Source organism: Anas platyrhynchos, chromosome 2 (genome assembly GCF_047663525.1).
Source record: "Anas platyrhynchos isolate ZD024472 breed Pekin duck chromosome 2, IASCAAS_PekinDuck_T2T, whole genome shotgun sequence".
Lineage (NCBI taxonomy): Eukaryota > Metazoa > Chordata > Aves > Anseriformes > Anatidae > Anas > Anas platyrhynchos.
In genome coordinates this window covers 144,306,648-144,330,294 of record NC_092588.1, presented here as the reverse complement: position 1 = coordinate 144,330,294, position 23,647 = coordinate 144,306,648, and the positions used below count along the sequence as shown (strand labels likewise).

At 36.5% G+C, this 23,647-nt stretch overlaps 1 protein-coding gene across 17 annotated transcripts in view; it reads left to right on the top strand.

Annotated features, from left to right (window-relative positions):
• Nucleotides 1-23,647, top strand: part of ARHGAP12 (Rho GTPase activating protein 12) — a 77,800-nt gene that overhangs the window by 37,250 nt on the left and 16,903 nt on the right. For 7 of the 17 annotated variants that reach the window (XR_005263257.2, XM_038174309.2, XM_038174306.2 and 4 more), the window contains 7 exons: nt 1,700-1,840; nt 3,416-3,496; nt 11,444-11,569; nt 15,286-15,360; nt 18,226-18,287; nt 19,913-19,994; nt 22,405-22,527. Coding sequence is in view for 16 of the 17 variants with exons in the window: in XM_038174309.2 (XP_038030237.1) it covers nt 1,700-1,840; nt 3,416-3,496; nt 11,444-11,569; nt 15,286-15,360; nt 18,226-18,287; nt 19,913-19,994; nt 22,405-22,527 (690 nt within the window). In the remaining variant the exon portion in view is untranslated. The remainder of the gene's footprint in view (nt 1-1,699; nt 1,841-3,415; nt 3,497-11,443; nt 11,570-15,285; nt 15,361-18,225; nt 18,288-19,912; nt 19,995-22,404; nt 22,528-23,647) is intronic. The other 10 variants (XM_038174314.2, XM_072033764.1, XM_072033765.1 and 7 more) reach the window with 5 other exon arrangements.

The following is a 23,647-nucleotide window of genomic DNA, read 5'->3' as shown; positions in this document are numbered from 1 at the left end:
CTTCAGCATCAGGAATTACTTGGAAGAAAGATTATGTTATTTGTTCATAATTCCTGTTAATTAATCCCCCCCCAAAAAACAAACAAACAAACAAAAAAAACCAGCAAAAGCAATACCCTGCAAGTCTTCAACCTTGAACAAATGTCAATGTGCTTGTATTTAAGTGTTAAGATACAATGTAAATTTACATGTGCGTATACACTATGACTGTCCTATAAAACAGTTGTTCAAGTAGGGCCAATGACATTAACATCAAGTCATTGGTCACAATCCAAGCATAAAAGCGTGGCTGAGGACTTTTTGTTGTCCCAATAGTTAGAAATTGGCAGTTCAGGTTTTCATGTTAACCCAAGTCCAAGAGGTGAGACTGTTTAATGCATAGCTGAAGTGCACCCATCCTTTTTGCTGTAGAAGATACGCTTATGTTGCTTTGTTAATGACCAAATTGGTCATGGATTTTGCTCTGGGTTTTGCTGTGTCTGGTAAGCCAGGTTGTGTCAGTTTAGGGAGTCTTCCTCATGCATGTGGTAAGCTACTCAGGAAGCTAACACCAGAAGCCCATATAATAATTTGGAAATGTCACTAAATATATAATCTCTAAAAACAGCCTCTTTAAAACTGGTGAATTTCTGATGCTTGGATTACTATTAAGTGGGAGTTTTGCCTTTCTTCCTGCTTTATGGCTTTCTTTAAAACCCTTACGTTGTGTTGTTGAACCTTAGTCCATATTTAACCATTATTTTCAACTAGCAATGATGCGTTCCCCCTTAAGATTTATGCCTAGTACCAACCTATGATCAAAGATAGTGTGAAAGGAAACGCGTGATGATTTCCTCAGGAGACTGTTGTAGAAATACTGTTGTGGAAGATGGGTGTAGAGAGGGTTTTTTTGATGCATGGAGTGGATACTTGGAATAATATCTACAATACCTACGGAGGGAGGTGAATGAGGTGTACTAAAGAAAAGAGGTTTTGATGTGTGTGCAAAATCTTTTCTTTACTTCACATGCCAAACTTGTTCCTTACATTATAATCCACTCTTGCCTCTGGAAGGTAATCTTGCAGTTCAGCTAGCTGTGCCTTCAGCTGGTGGAATATCTTGATTTATGGATCACCTGTTGTCAAATTTGTCAGCATTGGAAGGTGGAAATTCCTCCTCATTGTAGGATGCACTGCAGACCCAGATAGATGGAAATGGAGTTTGAAGTTATCCTAAATGATTATTATGTTTCTAGGTACTACTTGGGAAGGGAAGAAAAGAATCTAGGTATGAAAGCCAGGAAGCCAGTAGGTCTTACAGGTTTTCTGGGGAAACAGAGTTTACTAAAGCTGACTTTCTTCATCAATCAGTAATGTAAATTTGTGGGAATAAAATTTAGATTGGCAAAAAATTTGGAGTCCAAATTATATTTGAAATTGTTGTATGGCATTGTTTAAATCTGAGTGGTTGGAATCTGGTATGGTAGAATTAAGAAAATTAACAGTATAAACTCTGTTCTAAAAGTGTTCTTGAACTACCTAGCAATTATCAAATCCTTATGAACTGTAAAAATGTCTGTCTGATTTTCTGATGTAAGGTATAAAAATGTGAACTTCTCTCAGTTATTGCTATTCTCGTTCTCTCCAAATAATCTTTGATCTTTCAGATTTTAAAGCATTTTCATTCTCAAAATTGCCTTATGTTTCTGACTACTTGTAGCATCTTTCATCAGAAGAAAACGACCACAGTTCTTGTTACAGCCAGTCAGATAGTCAGTATGGTTCTCCTCCAAGGGGTTGGTCAGAAGAGTTGGATGAACATGGTCAAACCTTATATACCAATGACTATACTAATGAAAAGGTACTTTTTCCCTTCTTCTCATCGCATGTTCAGCTAATTCACTGTTAGAAATTCAGATTTCGTTTCTAGAAGTCAAAAGCATTCCTTAGTGGTATCTCCTTTTGTTTTTAAACTTGCATGAAAATTTCACAACTGAACTAACTTTTTTTTCTTATGTATGTCCTTTGCCATACTAAGGAGATACTTTTTCTTTTATTTATTTCCCACCTACCATCCTCTTGTTTACACTTTAGGAATGAACTTAATACTCTTCTAAGAGTTGTTCTTGTCTATGAGGTAGGTCTTCCAGATAGGATCGTTTCAAACTGAAAGTAATGCTGCGTTCTCAGTTTCATCCTTGCCTTATTTGAGGTTTTCAGTACTGGTTTCAGATCTAGACAAACTTTTTACTTAAACTATAGCAGTATCAGTAGATTTATGTTCTGTTCTAAGGAGATAATTGCTACTGATAACTTACTATGATTCTGGGCATATCCTATAAATTTCTACCACACAGGAAAAATTACGATGATATTTATATATATTTGTAAAGAAGTCTATTTTTTAAATTGTTCACTGAAGTAGTGTTTTGATTTTTAACCTTCAAAAAGTGTTTATGGCACCAGTAATATAATTACCATCTTGTAGCACTACTTCTTCTTTACTTGATATATATTACATTTTTTTTTTTTTTAAAGAAGCTTTTATGTGATCGAGTTTTATGTCAGTTTTGGAGTTTTGTCTTTCTTAATCTATTTCTGCTAAAAATCTATAGCTCATACCTCGTTTGTCAAACATGCAAATATTGTTTAAAAAAAATAACACTGGGACTGATAGAGAACAGTGTTTCCTATCATAAACAATTCTCACTGAAAGGCAGTTCTGTGAAACCTACTTGACCCAAGAAACTTAATGTGAGTTTTTCTATGCATGTTTTTGTGAGACCATCCTGTAGAATTTTACTCATTACAATTCTGTCTGTTCTGTACAACTTGTCATAATCACCATCAGTTTACCTCTTTGGTTCTGGGAGCTGCTGGTAGAGGTTACATAAATTATGTTCTTCATAATATATTTAGATACTGCATCTTGTGCTCCTGTGATGGTACAAAAATGTAGTTGTTCAAATTGTGCAATAATCTCTTAAATTATTAGTTGCTGGTCGAGCTTCTTAGAATTCTGTAATTTTATCTATACGCTTCTTACTCAGATCTGGTGCAAAGATTGTACTTCCTTAAACTGATGTCATAATGTTGATAAAAGTGAGATAAGTAATCTTCAAAATATCTGTTGATCCCATTCTCTTGGTAGGTTATGTGAGTCATCAGGAATTCCATAACTGTGATATTGCAGGTGTTTTTCCTGAGGTGTTTCAGAAGGAAAAAGTGATAGTGAGCCCTATTCAGAAAGCAGAAAACTGAAATGTTGCTCCCATTGCTAACTAACCTTGGTTAGTTAATGGAGGTTGCTTGCTAGGCACTACTAAAGTGGATGGAACTTTATTAAAAATTAATTTTAAATCCCAAATACCAGAGACTAGCTTTGTTATGACTGTCACACTAATTATATTTCCTGTCATCACATTTCTTTCTGCAGTGGTTAAAACACGCAGATGAACAAGGTAGACCATACTACTACAGTGCTGATGGTTCCCGATCAGAATGGGAGTTACCTAAGGTGAGTGACCTAATAAAGAAACACTAACAACTTGGGATTTTCCTCTTCTCCCCAGGAGATGTTCTATGAGGCCCTTAACAGGAGTTATTTGCAAGAAGAGGGCTTAGTTACTTCTAGTATTTTTGTGGAATTTCTGATCGAGGAGAGAAAAAACTTACTAAAGGACATAAAAAATAGATGTATGTAACTATTCAGATGTCAAAAAAGACATCTTTTCTGAACTGAGCTTTTCATTTACGACTGCAAAGTATTATCTGTGATTCATCTGTGAAATTGAAAATCTTTGTAGGAAAAAAGGTGTTTTTCTTAAACTACAAAATGTTCCTTAACTGTGGTCTATTTTTATTACCCTCCAAAATGAATGTTTTTTCTGTCCTATATTTCTAAATTTCGTGATTTAAATCTTATACTGAGAGGTGTTGAAAAACAAATTTCAACAGTTCTGTGGTGTTTTTGAGGATGAAACTTTTGAGAGCTTCACCAGAAGCGCATTCTGGTATTTATTAATTTGGGAATAAAAATAAAAAAAAATTGTAGGAAATTGACATACTTAGGTGGTCTGAGGATGTTCCTATTATTACTTAATTTACATTTTCATGTTGAAAAACTATAGAACATTTGTCATAAGGATGTAGTTGTAGAGCTATGAGGGTGTTTGTTTGATCTCATAAAGTAAAGTTATCATTTGAAAAAAAAATCACAGGGAATTGTGTGCATTGAGCATATCAAGTGTGTGATTCTCAGCTATTGTTTCTTCAGTACAAAAATCAGTGTCCTTTCTGCTTAAAAAGGAGCAACTATAGTAGTGCTCTTGTAATACTTGTGGGAAAATATTTCAAGTTATCAAATGATGCTACATACTGCACTAGTGTTACATCAGCTAAAGGATTTGTATCTGAGCTGAGCTGACATCGAGTTCTCCTATGTTGATCTGATGTGTTAGGTTATCTTGAATTTTGTAACGTGTCAAAGCTATCTGATCTGTAACTATTGTTTTTAAAAGATACTTAGCTATCGATTAGCTGTTAGATTAGCAGTGTGCAAATCTGCTAGCACAGGTTTTACCAGAAGCAATTGATATAGTTGAAGGTAATTTGGGGGGAATGATGTCTTGGGCACTTCATTTGGTGACTTCTGCACAGGTTTTGACTGTGAAGAAGTTGTTTTCCACTGAAATAGATTGGATTTGGATTTAAACTAAATAACAAATGGAATTGGCTTTAATGCAACTGTACCAAGTCACAAAGAGAATCCGGCACTGTCACCTGAGGCACCGTAACTACAGGGGTGAGGTCTAGTACTTGTGTTTTTGAGCATGATATTTTAGTGGTTCTACTTAAACCTCTGGGCTCCCTTGTGTTATTAACCACCTACAGAATGAAACAAAGCCTCTCTTTCTTGGAGTTAATGGTCTGATATGGTTTAGCTCATTCATATGAAAATCATCAAATATTTTTGTTAGGAATTTTGCTTAAATCGTTTACCCTGGGCTACTTGAGTAGCAAATATTCTTAATTTCCTTATTGAGCATTCTTGAAAGTACTACATTGTGGTTGGAAGCAAATATAAGGTTAACAGAAGTAAATGACCAATTGACTTCTCGATTCACAGTCCAACTACCTATCTGTTGACAGAAACCCTAGCTTTTAGCTTTGAGTGCTGTGGAATAGATTAAACATTCTAGCAAAATATTTAGCTAGTCTGTGTATCTGAAAAACAGAGTAAAAACAAATGTTAAAAACTTGTGAGCAGCTGAAGCGTGATTGAAGATCGGCCTTTTGAAAGACTCGCTGAAGCGTGTTCTAAAAGCGCTTAGGAACAAATGAACTGGAAAGACAACGCAGACTGCAGAGCGACTTTGAAGAAAAATAGTCTCTATCAAAAACTCCCATGAATGGTGAGACGACCTTAGAAAGACTTCAGCATTTTAACTCCTGCTAAAATGAAAAGTTAAGTTACTTGGAAAAAAAAAAAAAGACCTTTTAAGAAGAAATTAGATACAATCTACAGTAATTCTCTAGATCAGTCTTTTCCCCAAACATATTTTGGAAGGTGATATATGAACTACATATTTGTGAAATAAACAAGTAGAACAGCATGGTTATGTAGTGTTGTTAAACCAGAAAAAGACGGTAATCCCTTTGAGGAGATTCTTAGTAATCTGGACATCCATAGAACTAAAAATCGAACAGGCTTCTGGAAACAGCACATTCTAATAGCACATTCATATAACATTCTAATACGTTATATGAAAAAACTTCACTTTTGTAGCATTAGCTGTAAATGTGAACATGCTCTGGAATAACACTTCAGTAGTCTTGAATGTGTGTTTAAAAATATCTGATATTAGAGGAGGGAGGGAGAGTTAAAAAAATGAATTACTTCAGACAGTCTCATAGAAAGCCCTCTGGTCACGTATATTTAAATGACATCTAGGAATAGCTGAATGCCTCTGGCTAAAAGCAACATCTCGGATGGAGGAGCTTTGACAACTGCTGCAAAATTCTATTAGGACTCATGAGTGTGACCCAGCTTGTTGTAGTGGAACAGAAGAACATGCCAAATTATTCTTTAAATTGGTTAATAATATTTACTCTAACTTGTACTACCTCTTCCAAAGACTTTGTTTTCTCCTGTGATTTCTGCTGTATTCGGTTGTCAGTTCTTGTTGATTATTTAAAAAAAAAAAAAAGTATCATGTCTTCTGTGAATAGTTCATGATGATAAAATTGGTTTATTTCCTTTTTAGTGAATGAGTAATATCTAAATCATAGTGAAGAAGGATATGGCCCTATTCCATAAGCCTAGTAGTCTTCTAATACAGGTTTTAAATTTCAAGCAAATAGAAGGGGGACTGTATATTGAAGGGAGGAAAAAAGGTTAAATTGATCTCAGGAATAAGAACTTTCTAAAGTTTAAAAATGCAATTTATCAAGATGACAAAAAAGCAAGGAAAACTAAAAGAAGTACTACATATTGAAGAAATAGCTGAAAAGTGAGGAAAACAGGACAGCCTAATAAAAACTAGAGGTACTGAATGATTGTCTTCCCAGTTTTCCAAATGCATTCCTAGTCTTATATCTAAAAAGAAAAACAGCGTAACAGCATGGTTATTGGACATCAGCTGGCTGAGTTCCCTGATTCAGGAGTAGACATCAAAATAAAATGCTTATTCTGTAAGTATTGGGACTGAACTCATAGTTTGGCTGTTAATATTTAGAGCCTGTGATATCCCAATTACACTTTCTCTTCTCAGAAGTTAGTTCACCATCAGCTCCCCTCACTCACTGTATGTACAGAGGAGGCAGTAAGTAGAGGAGCTTCATTCGGGGATGTCATCTTAGGCTGACAGTTTTCTCTTGCTATCTCTGTACTCCAATGTCAAGTGTGAGCTCCGGGGCCTCAGTTCTGACACTCAGGTAAATGATTTTGCTACTGGAGTCCTCAGTGCTGTCAAACAGCGAATGCCACCTGAAAAATTATAATAAACGTGGTGCTGGTAATAGGAAGAAGATATTGTGCAGTCAAATGGTGAAAGAAAAAAGTGAAAATAGGTATACCTGAACTTGTCTTATGGCCAGGATGTGAACAGTCCTACTTGGTTTGAGGTAACACATAATGTGTGTTGGCATTTGTGTCTACTGTAAGACTAAACATTATTGTTAGTAGTAGTGAATAATCCTCACATTCTTGTCTTGAAGTTTGGGATGGCTTGGAGGAAGTTGAGACTGCCTCAGCTGATGTGTTGATTTAGAGGTATTCAAGGACAGAAGTGCAGGTGATATTATTTCCTTTCTTTTTACTGTGGGTACCTGTATCTTAGAGGCCTGGTCTGGTCTTCCTCACTTGTCCTGGTGTGGTGCTTTCCAGCCCCTTCCCTTCCTCCTAGATCAGAGAAGGGAAGGAAGTATCCCCAGCTTTTTCTGAGGCAAGCAGTGGTGCCTGTGGCAATTGCTACTGGCTTGGTGCTGGTCTTCACAGGCTAGCAGTCTTAGCGAAACAGTGGGTAAGAAGGTGAAGCAAAGAACATCCAATGCAGCAAAGTCAACGGAGCAAGTATCCACAGGGGTCTCCAGTCGCTTCTGCTTCAGGTGGGTTTGTCTCCTCCAGCAGCCTCCTGCCCCTGCATGTCCTTCAGTGAGGCTGCTGCCTCAAATGCTGCTGCAATGCAGATGGAAAATGAGTCTTATTTCTCCAAGGAAAAAAAGTGTATGAGGTAGGGATGAGGTCCATGAAAAGACCAAAAAAAAAAAAAAAAAAACCCCAAAAATTTATATACATGTGTTAAGGAAAACATTGTATTGGTTAGCTAAGAAGAGCAAAATGTGTACATCAATGCTACATTAGTCATAGCACTAAAAAAAAAAAAGTATTCAAAGCCAAAGACTGTTCTAGCATTGGAGAAATACTTCTGTTCTGAGGCAACATTAAAAAAAAATAAATTTTTTTAATATCTGATTTCAGACTATCTGTTGGGAGAACTGCAAAGGGGTAGAATAAGGTAGTAAAGAGGACTAGGATATCAGAATATTCTTAAATGTCCCTATTCTAATCTCTTAACTGCAGGAAGGTAGAGCAAAATATTCAACTTTGGGTCTTTACCAAGTTTCACTGACAGTTGCATTCCGTGCTTTTCTCCCTTCACCCTTCTGTTCCTTGCATTTGGCTGTGGCTGTTGTTAGTGCAAACAAAGGAGAATCTTTGTTCTGCTTCTTGAAGCTGACAGATCTGTGTCATCTCCCTAAAAATGGGGACAACTGCTACAAATAACTCAGAGGTGTTGCATTTATTCCAATCACAATTAGGCTAGGACAGAGCCTTGAGCCATGCCACATTATCAGCTTAAAATTAAATATAAATCATTTAGCTAGTTGCGAGGGCTAGAAAATTTTAAACCAACGCAAAGAGAGCTTTCAAGTGACTGGTGAAAGCAGCTACTTGAAAAAACAAACAATGAAAATAACCCTGTATTACCCAAATTTACACCATTAGTATCCTTACCCTACACCAAGAGCTGGTGCAACAAGAAGTCCGTGTCACTTGGCACATGCGGTAAGGTTATGAACAATTGTGAAAAATCTGCTGATGTCCTTTGTTCTTATTTCCTGGTAAAAAGAAACTGGTAGTAGAATACAGAACAAATGAATGCAATGTGCTAGAGGGGGTAATGTATTGGGACAAATTTTGATTTTTAGGGAAAACTTTAAAGGAGCAGCAGCCTGCGTTCTTAGATCTCTCTGTCATGTTATCAAAAATTTCAGATTTAAGAAAATAATAGCATCTTTTGATGTTTAGATGCATGGTAGCATCAGACGATCTCTGTATGGTCCTTGCCTAATCTCTTACTTCAAGATTACATCAGAGACACCAAGGAGGCATCTGACTGCACATCACCAATAGCCCTGGCTACTTCTCTCTAGCCAGTGGCATCTATCCACTCTAGAGGGTGGCTACTTCAGTTGGATATACCATTTATTTCAGAAACTTAGGCTTGTCTTGAGGCTGGAACTATATTTTTATTTTTTCCCCCTAGTAATTTGTTCTTCTGCTTGCAGAGAGGGTGGAAAAAAAACACCTGACAAACAGGCATGAACACTTGAGTGCAAATTGTTTACTTGACACCTATATTGTGAAAAAATGGGGGAAAGATGTCAAATGTTCTCTTTAAAGAGCTGTCAGTTTATTAACACTGTTTGTATCACCAAAGCAAAGTACTGAAGCTGCTAAGATACGTGGCACAGTGTTCCTGAACCGTTGGAAGTGCGTTGTTAATGAGCTCCATATATACTGTTTCTTTACTTTCTTCTTCAGTGTGTTCTTAAACTGGAATGTCACGGTGTGTTACAGCCCGTTCTCCTTCAAGATGGGGTTGTCTGTAGAGATAAGTAGACTCCTGATGGTTTGTGGTGGTATAAAGGCACCTTTTAAATATAGATCACCTGTAAGTAGGCTGTGCCCACATTCTGACTCTTAGGACAGATTTCAGTTCAAGACACTTTCAAGTCTGCCTTTGACTGTTGTTAGAACCTGAATTCAAGTTTCTCAAACGGAAAGTGCATAGAGGATTTTCATAAATAATACTCAACGGTGTCACTTAAGTATAGATATTTTAAAAATAAATGGTTCATTTGATAGCAAAAAATGTTTGAGCTGTCCATTTAAATTCTCAAGAACTGTTCTGAGGAATACTGGCAGCTTTCTGTGGTGTAGGCATTGTTTCATCAAAACTCAGATTTTAGTTGTAATATGGGCAATCTTTTGCATACAGCAAATTGCATATTTGTTTACTGAGTTGCAGAAGCGTCTGCAGAGTGTATGTTTCTAGAACAAGAAAGTCAGCTGGTTGTAGATTCCTTGCAGCATGAATGAGAGTTCAGCTTTGATTTAACAAGGGAGCAAACTAAAAGTTTCTTAAACCTCACTATTGTAATACATGTGTATCTGTTGTCATATGAATGTAACTGTGCTGAAACCAATGCAGAGTCACTGCTGTCTCAGATGTGGATCTCTACAAGGATAACCAGTACACTTCTGCCTGTATGCAAACCACCGAATTTTATTCTCAGTACTGCAACGTTCATTCAACTGGGAGTATTTTATTACTGTTACACATGTTGGAATAACTAAATTAAATACTAAATTTCTTTTACTTCCTACATATTGACATATTGAAACACTCTTTCCAGAGTAAAAGACAAAGCTGCTATCACATAGTGTCTGCCATGGCAGTAGTAAGGATGGCTCTTTATTTGGACACTAACTGTGGCTGTATTGTTATTTAGCTTAAATTTGGCATTTCTGTTATTTAACTTAAATCTTACTGTGCTTTGTCAGTATGTGTTATTGTATTTGAAGACCTCAAACTCCAGAATTACAGTAGTAAATCAGCAGCAAAACTGTGGAATTCAATGTGCTTACAAAGGTTATTATTTTAGCCTTTTTTAATAAAAAGGACATTTGATTTTCCTGTGTTACATCTTACCCAGTGGGTTCTAGACCTTTATGTGACTCCACAAATACTTCCATATGTTCCTATGTGCAGCTTTTAGTCTTCTAACACTGAATAGAGAGAATGAGAATTTTATTGCCTTTGTAAAAACAAACAAAACTTACGTTGTTTTTCCTTGTTTATATTTTCAGTGTTAAACTCTGCTTGAAATATTGTTACAATTCTTTATAATGCTACCCTGGTGATGGTGGTGATGATTTGAAATGACTGCACTACTGACAAGTATGCTGCAGTGCTGAGATGAAATTAATTGCTAGGTCCTTCTCATGGCTTTCACATTTTCTTAACCTCTTGATCTTTTTGGATGCTGTTGAGTTAGTGGATTTGTCAGAACACAGGTCTTCTATTTCCTTGGGCTATTACAGCTCTGCCAAGTCCTAAAACTATTTCCTGCTAAATACTTATTTTCTGTGCTGAGGAACAGCAAATCCTTCTATCAGTAATTCTGTGTAGTTATTCTGAAAAGCAAATCCTCACATCTTTGCCTCCCCTCTCCGAGCCATACCAAACCTTTGGGTGAAAGCGAATTATATTCAGTCAATCACCACTCTCAATCTGAATGGCTTACAGTAGAATAGAAGGGTTTTCCTTGTTTTACACAAGACCTGACAGGTGCTACAGTATTGTCAGTGCAATATAAAGACTGAATGTTTGGATCTTGCATTTACTATAATGCCATGGTGGTTCTCAATGTGCCAGTTGGTTGCAGAATGATAAACTCTTGCCTAAGAAATCAAACATCTGTCTGTTGCCCAAGTGAGGCACTGCAGCAGACAGGAAGTTCTGAAGACTAAAAGCAAAAGAAAAAGGCTATTTTCATACCCTTGAGTGAAACAGGGAATCTGAACATTTGTACTGTTAATATATATGAATGGCATGCTCAGGTGTTGTTTGTGTAAATTAGCTTCTACTTATAGTTTGATTTTTCTTTTCTTTAGTATAATGCTTCACCACAGCAGCAAAGAGATATAATAAAGAGTAGGAGTCTGGACAGGAGGCTACAAGAACCAATAGTTTTAACAAAATGGAGGCACAGCACAATTGTGTTGGACACCAACGATAAGGTAGGAGTGAGTTAAACAGCATGCTCCAATGTGAACCATTTCTGATTTCTAAATTATTTAACAGAAAATCAGTGTGCATGAATTTCTGAAATCTCATTTATTTGTATTCTGCTGTATTGCTGTGTATAACATTCAGTGAGTACAAGGACTGGTAGATAACTTCACTATTGTTTCTTTGTAAGTAGTAGCCTTTTTCTCGTTATCCTTGAAATATTTTAGAGTTCAGGTTTCGATGTGTACAGCCATTTTACTTATAATTGGGAATTTCCTGCAATTCAATTCAGGCTACAGAGCATAATCAGGACTTGGGTTCAAGAATTACGAATGTGGGTGAGGTTCCCATGTGAGGTATATTGGTATTTCATCTCTGAATATCTTCATTATAGACGACACCCAGTGTAAGTACACTTTAAGGATTGCAGATGAATAACTGAAGTGAAATATTTGTAGAATTGAAATAAAAGTTGCACTTGCTGAACTAGAATTCTTCTCTAAAGATAGCAGTAATGCTATTACACAATGAATTTATCCCTTTAATGACCTCTGTGCCAATCTCCATCATGATAGGTTAAGAGGAAAAGTTGCACTTGATTGCAGCAGGGCTGTAATGTTACTAAAGGACAGAGGACAGCACTGAAAATGCTAAAACTCTTGGTTTTAATCCAGAGCTGAGCTGGGAGTTTAGTCTGAAAAGAGCTGTGAGTCAGGGCTAACAGAAGCTGTTTTCTGTGCATTGTTTATGGCACATTCTTGGAAGTCCGTTTGGGACTAGCCGCTAACAGATGCTGCTTGAGCAAACAGAGCCTGTCCCTTGTTCTTCCTCTGTCTGTCTCTATTCTGTTTGACTTCTGTCACTGCTGTGTCTGCCTGTGCTGTGACATTGTCAGCACGCTGATGTGTATATAGGGAAGGATGTGTACAGGAGAGCTGATGTATGTAGTGAAGAACTGAAACTGGTGGCATAGGGTGATGACTTGCTTTTCCTGGAACTTCTTAGGAGTCAGTCCCAAGTTTCACGGAAACCGAAATATGTTGTAATGCTGAAATCGCAGCACAGGCTACTCAGAATAAGATGCCAGCAAACTGGCTAATAGACTTCCTTTTTCAAAAGATACAGGTAACAATTAATCAAAATCGATGTGGTTTTGGGATTATGGCAAAAGACCTCTATAAGCTGGCCTGTGTAATTGCAGATGTTAAAGACAGACTTAAATGACAAAACACAGCAGTAGTAATGAAAATGGATCTGCTGCCCGGAATGTTGCATGCTTGACCTGTTGTTTCTGGTATGTTTTAATAGTTTTCCTTGTTGAAATGAAGTGTTTCTTGTGGTAAAAAGAGTTGTGGGCTATCAAGAGTTGTAGTTCCTCAGAACAGGATTTATTGGATTTGATCTTAAGCTTTTGAGTTGCCAGTTCAGAACATTTCATGTGTGGTGCTGAGGAGCCGGAGACTGTGCTTGACTGGCAACTGCCCGCTCTGCACCTGAATGTGTTGGTTCATTCTGAGAGGTTTTGAGGTCCCCTTACTGCTCCTTCATCCTGCCTTGATCTCCTTTGGCATCTTTCTGTGCCAAATGGGCTGTAACACGTGCATGGAAGGCTAAACGGAGTGCTGCAAAATGAAGGCTGAGAGGGCTCTCCTAGTCTCATGTGACATTTACACTTCATAGGTACGAACAATTCTGTTAGTGATATAACTTGAAATTTTGGCCTTGCTTTTAAAGGAAGACTTCCTTTTTTTGTGTAAGATTTACTTTTGGAATGACATTTATGTAGCTCAGCACTGAACGAAGAAGCTCTTGTAAAACATCGAATAAGAGGAGCTGTTTACTTTTCATCAAGACCCAACGTTCAAGTACCAAGACCTTAAACCCAGTGAAGCAAATGTGCAACTGTACAAATGTCTGGTGTAATAACCAAAAGAAACTGTGTACATAAGTCAGACTTGTAAAGTCTAAGCTAGCAGCTTGAAGTTACTTTAACAGCTTCAGAATATGCAGGCAATGTGCATTTGTTAATGGTAAGGAGTCACATAAATCACAACATGAATGCTTTTGGAAAATTTAAGAACGTGTAGTGGAGCAATAAGCTAGTGTTTTGTGGAAGGACCCGTGGATCTTAAATTTTAGTGCATTGATGGACCCATTTTATTACCACTGGTAGGCACGCTCTTATATGAACTTCTTAGAATTAGCATCCGGTAAAGGAGCAGGTTATGCATATGTATGTTAGGCTTCTTCAGAGCTCCTTAGTGTATGAAAGCTATCTCAAATTTGGAATGAAATAGAAGGAGAAAAAACAACAATTGGTATTTGTCTGGATAGGTGCATCAACTCAACCCCAAATTAGCTTTTAGCTGACTCCTAGGAAAGTTGTTTTTTTAAAATTTTTCTGATTTTTTTTTTTCCTGGAAAAACAGCAGAATGCAATTCTATGAAAACGTGCTGGTGAAGAGTGGTTGAAATGTGTCAGAGGGAAGGTGTGGGTTACCAGGGCTGACTGGGACTGGATGATACCAAACATACTTGCTGATTGTTCAGTGGCTGTGGCACATACCTGTATATAGCCATCAGGATTTACATAGCTAAAAGTTTTATTAGCAGGGAAAAACTTACCTCTCTGAGAGGGACAAAGTTGATTTCCTTATCTTGAGCTTTCTTTTCTCCCTATAAACATCTGGAAATATAGAATACTTAGCTTATTCTTAGGGATGCTAGTGCTATTTGTCAGTGCAATAGTAAAAGAAGTAGTGGGCCACTACCTGGAGGTAGATTTATAAGTGGATTTTAAATTGCAGGTGTGGAGGGTTTTTATGTAATACTGGAAAAACAAACATTTTCTGTAAGTTGAAGCACAGAGTTTGGGAGAGCTATCAGAGGAATTAAAAGGGGAGAAGAGGAGAAATGTACAACTAGCAAGTGTCAGTGGTTCTATATGAAATTCTTTACCAGATTTTCATGCAGTATATTTGTGCAAAGCAGCAGTACTTCAGTGGAAACACACATGCCTTTTGGCTTTCAGTATTTCTTCTAGTCTTCAGGGATTTAGTAATTTTCTTTTGATCCATCATTAATGTTCGGTTTAAAACAAAAACCTGAATCTGTAGGAAATCTCAGTGCTCGATTATAAGGAAACTGTCATGACTCACAAATATTAAATAGAGCTGGTATACACTGAATATATGAACTGTGCATGTATAACTATTGTGTAAGTTTCTCTGCATGTATATGTAAATGCACATATTTATTGTACTAATCTTGCATGTATTGACCACACAAATATAACCTGTTCTTTAAAATCTGTGTTTTTTCAAATGTGCCCTGTAATAAGCTAGTATTATAAACATGCTTAATAATTTGATAGCAATGTCATACAGAAAAAATTCTCCTTAATAAGGATGAAAGCTTTGCTTTAAGCTCATGAAGTATGTATTTTTTTTTTCAAATGGACATGTGCTAATTAGGCTGAATTGATTGGTCTGTAAATCCTTGTCATAACACTATTTGGTAAGCAGGTTTATAATACAAGTATTTCAGAATATCATGAATACTTAAACAAAATAAAACAAAAACAACCAAACAAAACAACAATGTAACAAGAACAACAAAAAAACTTTTTCTGTAAAGTGTGAGTGGGGAGAGGGTGTCTTTAGGGGTGAAAAAAGTTAAAATTGTAAGAAAGAGAATAACTTAATTGCATTTTTAAATTCTGTAGGAATCATCAACTGCTTCTAAGGCCAGTTTTCCTGAAAATGAGTCCTCTCCTTCTTCACCGAAGCATCAAGCCACAGTCAGTATGGAAATTGTTTAAATAAATAAGTAGATGTTGTCGAAACTTGTCTGTTCATGATTAGATAATTGAGGGTAAACCTGCTTTTTACTGGGGAAAGTAGTGGGATAAACCTAACATTTTAAAAGGAATGTGCCTTAAAAAAAAGGAAAGAAAAAGCTCGATATTTTTTATTTAAAAACAGCTTTGTGATGGGAGATGATTCCACAATGAATTTTTAGCTTCAATTTATGCCAAATTACGTAGTTATTCCCCAACAGTCATGTCTTCACACCTAGCAACTTGGAAGGTTACAAGCAGAAACAAACTGTGCTTACTGGCTGTCAGTAGTCAGTGATACTTTGTAGGATCTGATGTCATTATTTTTCACTTGTATTTTTCATCTACTTGAAAAGATGTAGGAATCACGAGAACCTTGCATAAATAAAATCTTGTCTTCTTAATAGGATATATGCTGGGAGGATATATGCTAAGCTTGCTAAAGTCTTGGTTTTGAATGCTTAGATATTTTTGCTTAAGTTTAAATTTTAAATTTGCTCATTGATTTTTTTAAACAGTAGGGAATAATTCAGAAATGTGTGTGTGTATATATATATATTTCTTTTTGCTTTAAGAACTGCATTCCAATAGCATTGGAATATGTGCCTTTATGAGTTTTAGCATTTCTTTAGTGGGAAGCTCAGGGCATTAAAGGCAACTAGTTGTGCTTCATTCAAATGCTGCACACAGAGGAATGGATATCTGGCTTATTTATGCTGATCCATTCTTACAACTCTAATACTGTTTTTCACAATGATATGAGCATTGCTTATGAAGCAAGCATAGTTGAGACAGCCTTAACACAAGCAATTCTTGCTGCATGTGTTCTAATTTCTGTAAATATGTTTCAGAAAATGTTTCAGACCTTGAAATACTAAAACTGGATTTTGTAGCAGAACTCACTTTGGGCTTTAGATGATAGAAAAAAATCTGTTTTCTTTAACTGTCCTTGGAATATAAATATTACAAAGAAGCTCTTGAATTTTTGTTTTGTTCCATAGACTTTTCTTCTTCTTTTCCCTAATTAAATATTACATTAATTTTCCCATTAGTACCCCCTAGTGTTGCTGCTAAGTTCTGTTACACTTTTTCTGAATAGTTCTTCTTTGGAACATTCCCACTGGTTCCATGTGTAACTTGTGAGTATCACAGACTATTTGAGCAAGCGGGCATGGGTTGCTTGGTCACTGTGAAAGGTAATGACAAGCTGTTCCACTTCCTAAAGCCAACAGTTTGTTAGAAGGGTGCAACACATAAGACTGCTAGTGGTGTTGTGCATGGATCATGAACAAAATGATCCATGAATTTGCTCATTTTTCGGGGAGGGGAGGGATATGTGACTAATTCCTTCTGTTGAAAATTCTGGCCCAATGAAGACATTAGATTAAGAGTTCCAGCAGCTGATGGATCAAAACAACATATGAATCACTAGATAAGTGGTGTTATCCTTGGAAACATCCCTCTTGTTTTATCCATGCTGCGTAAAACATACAGATAAAATTTGTAAGATTCCTGAACTACAAATTAGTCTTTAGTAAGAGTATTGTCAGAGTATTTGAGTAAAAAAATCTTCTATGCTGTATTCTGCAGTTCTGGTCCACTTAAATTTGAGATTTAGAGGAGAGTGCTGGACAGAAAATATCTTCTGTTTTCATTGGATCTAAAATTTAGGACATTTTTGTTATGGTAAAGCTAATTTGGATCCTTTCCCTAGTTGGCTATTTCAACTAATAGCTTAGTTCTTAAATTAGGAATTATTAAGAGCTGTTGCTGAAAAGGAATAAATATAAATTTAAGATTCCTTTAGTCCACTGGTGGGACAAAGGTGGGGTGACAGGAGATGATAGAATTCAGTACCTCATTTCAAGAGTCACAAATAGTACAAATTGACAATTTCCTTTTTATCCTAGAGTATTTTTTCAAACTTGCCTTTGTTTTCTTACTCTTATATAGAAACAAAAAATATTCACTCCTTTGAAACTTGAAAATGCCCTTCTTGTTCAATATTCTTTTTTCCACCATTCACTGCTTGATCTCCAAATTTACAGACACATACAAATACAAATGATTTTCATCAACGAGACATAACTAAGCAGCTTAAAATTCTAATGTTTTGCTTGGGGTTAGGAAAAAATAGGGCATCAAATGTTTCACTCATCTGTTTTGGAAATGAATATATTAATATGAATTAATAACAAATATTATCCACAAAGATGATCCTGGAGGTGTTCAGGGCCAGGCTGGATGGGGACCTGGACATCCCAGTCTAGTGGGAGGTGTCCCTGCCCATGGCAGGGGGGTGGGAACAAGATGATCTTCAAGGTCCCCTCCAACCCAATCTGTTGTATGATTCTCTATGAACATTTTTATGCAGTTCAGGTATGGTTTATTTAAAATACACAGCTATGTTAGAATAACTTGGGAGAGTTCTGTCAAAGAACTTGGGCTGGCTGTTTGTCAGATACCTCCTTTTTTAGTAAAAGACACAATTTTGCTATTACACAAATTATAATATCCTGGTTTAAAATTCCCACTCTATCGTACCACAAAGGATTTAAGGTTAGCTTGTCAAAAGAACCTAGGCCATGAAGAAAGAAGGCTTTTTACCTCCTTCATGTTGATGAGTATTTTCACAGAGTAATCTTGACTTTGCTGATCTCTGCATATTTAAATATAACATCAAGAAACTGCCATATGTAACTGTATAACATGTGCAAAGATGGCTTGTTCTCAGAAATTGATTATTTGAGGGATTTAATTCAGTGATGTGATGGCAACAGAAGCGGATTTTCTTTCTAATTCATTATGCCTTACTGCATCTTACAGGGTCAAGAGAAGTATGGGTTATTGAATGTGACGAAAATTACAGAAAATGGGAAGAAAGTTCGGTAAGTCTTGGAGTTCTAAAAGTACACATACATAAGACTTTGTGTAAGGTATCTGACTTCAATATTAGGACAGCATCGAGGCTTTTGCAATTACTTATATTAGGACAGCATAGAACGTTTTGCAATTTCTTAGTTTTTCTCTGAATTTGCCTTAGAGATTTTCCTGTAGGTTGCATATTTTCTTGTCCCAAAGTGAAGTCTGTGTTTTTCCCAGTGACTTAATAGTGGACTTCAGGCATCCAGAGACTTGTGTGTGCCAGGTCCTCATAGAGGGCAATGATTTCACGAAGGTGTACTGATGAGAGACAGCTTTTTTTTTTTTTAAAGGGATTTATTTATTTAAGGCAAAATCTATGTAGTTTGTAGCCTGTCTTGTTCCTGGAATAAGAGGGGGTGTAAGAGGAGTCTTCAGACTTCTGCTTCATCTTGTTTAATATTCAAGGAGAGTGTATTTCATGTTCCCCCTAATTCTTCCTTCACTTCTCTTGTGAAGGATTTCCTACATAATGTCTTACCCAATGTTGGTCTCCCTGTAGGTGATGAATGACCTCATTTTTAACTTCCTTTCCCTGCCTCACAGGCAGGCATCTGCATAAAACATAATGTAAATCCAAGTAATGCTGTGTAACTTAAAATTCTAATGTATTGCAAAGAGTCAGTGCTATAAAATGTGTGTTTTTTTCCTCAGTTTTTAGTTAGGTTTACTTTTTTACGTTTAATTTTTATCTCTAGTACTGTGTTACAAAGATAAGTGTTTCCAGATTTTTGAACATGGAACATACTTTTCTTCAGGATTAAATTGTTAGCACGTAGCTGATCTTTAAGAGATGCCCTGACCAAGTCTAGTACAGATGGGCAGCAGACCTTGCCCCCAGCTTGGTTCCCCAGAGCTGCTCCTAAGAGCCTGGTAGGAAAGGGCAGACAGTGGCTTGTGCAAGCTGCTGCTGGTGCAGTATAATCTCGCCACTTAAGTCACATCTGTTGGGAATCACTGATCTGGATTACTGGGCTGCTGTACAGAAAGATGCAGCATGTCACTCTGAGAGCTGCTGAATAATAATTCATGTTTGGGCAGTAGGAATAGATTGTCAGGGCTCGTCAAACTTTTTTTTTTAACCTCAGGACAGATATTCAGGCACAAAAATATATCATCAGACAGCTGGAACAACTGATTTGTTCTTTTTCCACATCTTAAAGATGTGTGGCAAATATTTCATTGCCAGTGTAAATTAGCTTATTGCATACAAATGGGACAGTTGCATCCCAGTTAGATGTGATCAGTCAGTTTCAGAATTATGCGGTACTTTGGCACAATCTCCTTAGTACACAGTGGGCTGAGCATTCCCGATTAGCCCTTTTGAAATTATAATTGTATGGTATTCCTCCTGGTGAACTGCTTCCACTGCTAATTAGCTTTGTTTGATTTAGATTTTGATGGTCAGGCTGGGACTATTAACGTATGCTGCCTTCTACAAATACGCTAGCAATTAAGACTTACTGATGTCACTAATGACCGTATATATGGTTAAGTTTTATTAACATGCAGGTCAACTGGGCAACACTGATAGCTTAAATATCTGCTTTCAAAGTCAATTTATCATATGTTTGTTTACAAATATTTACAGAAAGAATTGGATGTCATCATGGGCGGTATTACAAGGTTCATCGCTGCTGTTCACTAAAACCCAAGGAAGTGGAACTGGCTGGGTAAGCTTGGGAACAAGTCCCTGCCTTCATTTAAGTGTTAATCACATAAACCACAAAAAATGAACATATATGCATAATTTAGAAAAAAAAACACACAAGGTATGAGTATGGGAGGTAGAGTGGGGAGGCTGGAGAAGTTACCAGGAAAATAGTTGTGATGTAGGATGAGAAGAAAAACAAATGTACTTTCTTGTAATTCAGAAACATTTTTACATTTAGTAAGTATGAAACAGATGAAGAGGTATTCAGATGTTCAATAAGTTGATTTTTTTTTTTGCTGCGGACCAGATATTTTTGTGTTCCTTACTAATGTGTTTATCTAAATAGCTCTTCTGCTTTACTGTTCCTAGGTAATCTTTGATGTGGTAAATATAATTTAAAAAAAAAAAAGTCTGACACTGACACTTATCTGATTGCATTGGAGTATTTGAATAATAGAAATAAAAAGGACTGTTGTAGGTGTTGTTGGTAGGCAGCAGTGCTTTGAACTTATGGGAGAAAGTGTACATTTAGTATTGTTGTCTTACTGTTTAGTGATTCCCTCGTTGAACTCCTTATTTTGTTTTATATCTGTATAGTGGGTGACAGGTATTTGAATCTATTCTGATGCCTGATGAAGACCTAAAGAGAAAACATCACACCAAATGTGGTGATATCTATTCAATTTTATATCATTTCTAGTCTAATAGCACTATAATTAAATTGGCTATATTTATCCAGCTATGTTCCTACATTAATCAGTATAGAAATGGTTCATTAACTATGTCTTAATTACCCACTTTTGGAGGTCTGATACTAAAATTTCATGTGGATCTCCTATGATACCTAAAGATAGGTCAGATAAAGTGTTGGTTATTCCAGGATATTGTCATGCTGATTCCAGCGAAATTGCTGATCTTTCTACTTGGCTCACTTTCTCCTGCTACTCTTCTTTTTGGACAGTCAGTTGATACTCACCATTCTTTTCTAAACTCTGAGTTCATTTCAGAGGTGTAAACGTCATTTTTCCACCCTTTTGTTGCTGTTGAAGAGGTGGTTGCAGGAATATGGATGAGGATAGGTGAATAACAACATTGGGAGTAGTAGAGAATGGAAATACGGGAGCTGGGTGAGATGATAAAGCAGATTGAAGAGAAGAGGAGGAAAAGGATAAGAATTAAGGCATAGGATAAGGTGAACTGTGCTGTCTGTAGTAGAAAATGGACCTAAGGAGGTCTGGCTATGCTGTATGTGGGGAGGGGAAAGGAATGTGATGCACATCGGAGACAAAGCACAGAAAAAAAACAAATAGAAACATACATATATCTGAAAGTGACTTTCACAACTGTAAACATTGGGATGCTAGGTAAATGTAATAATTTTTCTTTTGTGAGTAATATTAATAAGAAAACCTGTGAACTACTTTTTAATACGTAACTTCCATAACAAAATATGTTGAAGAAATATTGGAGGACTTTTAAAAGGTGAGCCTCAAAGCAGGAAGTACTGGGATCAGAAGGCTTAAAAACTTCCTCCCTTGCCTTCCTTCATGCCCTTCAGTTATTGTCTATTGTTCAGCCCAGTTCAGTTTTATCACCCTACTTCATGAACTGGGAAATTCCTGGACATTCAGGGGTGAGGTTTAATAGTTAGTCTCTGTGCACAGAGACTATTATAGCAATAGTGTTATTTTTATTCTAAAATTTCTTAATACTCTTGATCCAAATTTAGCTGTAGATCAAAAAATAATTAACAATATGTTGATTATATCATACTGTTCATGAATGTGTGATACAGTTATGAATGGATGTGTGCCTGACTGAATTATCCACAGAAGGTAGTTGTGCAGATCTGCTTATTGTTTAAGAAGACTATAGGGTGTAACACACCTAACACTACAGTCATTCAGTGAAGAGGGGAAAAAAAAAGTTATCAATTCTTTTGATAATTTAAGTGCAGCAAAAAGTCCCATGGTCACTATCTGGTAAGAATATTTCTGTGGGAAGCTGTCAGCTATGTGGCATGCTGTCAAGTACCTGACACTGTACACAGCTTTATTCAGTTCATACTGTTCATGTTTATGATTAAGTTGAAAACGTCAAGAGAGAACATCCTTCAAGGACTGTGTGTGCAGACTTACCCTAGGTTTTCTAAACGTGTAAATATTCAGCACATGTTCTTTTTCATCTTTGCATAGGAAATTTTTTGGGGATGTTAAAAGTTCTGCCTCACGCGTCAGAAACTTGGAACTGTATCAGTATTTCAATAAGGTGGAGCCAAGTCTAAGTCTGACATGTGAGCAGAATTACATTTCTCCTTCATCTTGAGAGAAGAATGTTTGTTTAGCAGTGGTCTAGCGATTGATATAACCATATCATTTTTTGTGCATTGTTTTGTGACTTCATCACTCTTCTTCCTTTTTCTCATCAAGTCACTTTGCCAAGTGAGCTCAATCCCTGAGCTTTTGCTCTCGCTGCTTTCTTCTTGGAAAAATGCTCTCAGTCGTCGACCTGCTGTCACCTATGTAAACTCTGACCGAGTTTCAGCTATCAGTGTATGTGTTCTTGTTGCATGTCTCTTGTCACTGTAAGGCTATTTGCCACTAATCTGGAAAGTAAATTTGAGCTTTTCCAAGTTTTCTCTCTTCATATAACACCTTATGTATCCTATTTGTTATTCTCTCAACTTTTTTTTTTAAGGTACAAATTAACAAAAGTGAATTACAATAATCCTGTAATTGTTCTAATAGAACAAGGTACAGAGATTGTCTGGTTCATCAGCACCAGAATTATATTATAACCCCAAATTTGCCTACTGTTTGAACCATTAGTGTCTTGACTAATAAACAGCATGGTATAAAATATCTGTTAAAAACTGACCATTTCTAACTCTTTCTAACACAGCTAATTTAGGATGTTTGTAAGGTGCCTACGGTGCCTTTGATACAGTGATGCACATGGTATTGCTTAATTCTAGCTATAATTGAAATACACAGAAATGTAAATTTTATACATAACCAAAAGGAAAAACTTGAGGATGTTCTGGCTATATACCACATACAGAAAGCTGACATAAATTTGTAGGACTTCCTAAGTATAACGTAAGTATTTGTAGTTAGTCATATTTTGAAGTGTAGGTGCCAAGCATAGAAGTGGTGCTTATCAGAAACTGGTAAATGCTGGTAGCTAATACAGTAGTTTGTCTAAGGTAGATGAGGAGAAATTAATACTCTTTGTAGAAGAAATAAACATGCTTGATTGGCTGTAGTAGTTCTTAACGTCTTAGTTCTGATTATTAATGTAATCAGAATCAAACTAAAGGTTTTATTATAAATTATATCCTGAAAACATTAAAAGTGGTTTCATTTATTTGTCTTCTTGAGCACTAAGGTATTGGGGGGGTCACTAAAGCTGTTTTGGTTCTTGGCTGTGTTCCATGAAGAGTGGAAAGCGCTAAACATTTTGAGTGTAGTTACAGTTCCTGAGACTTTCTTTCAAAGCCGAAAAGTTCTGTCTCTTGGTGGGAATGAGTTGTAGTAGCTACTGACAGATTTTAGTGGCGGGGCTTCAGAAAACATGGGAAATAGCAATTGCAGAAGTTTGATGGATGAAACCTTTCAGTAACAGCTGCATGTCACCAGTGTCAGGTGTGGCAGCAGTAAACCAATAGTGGGT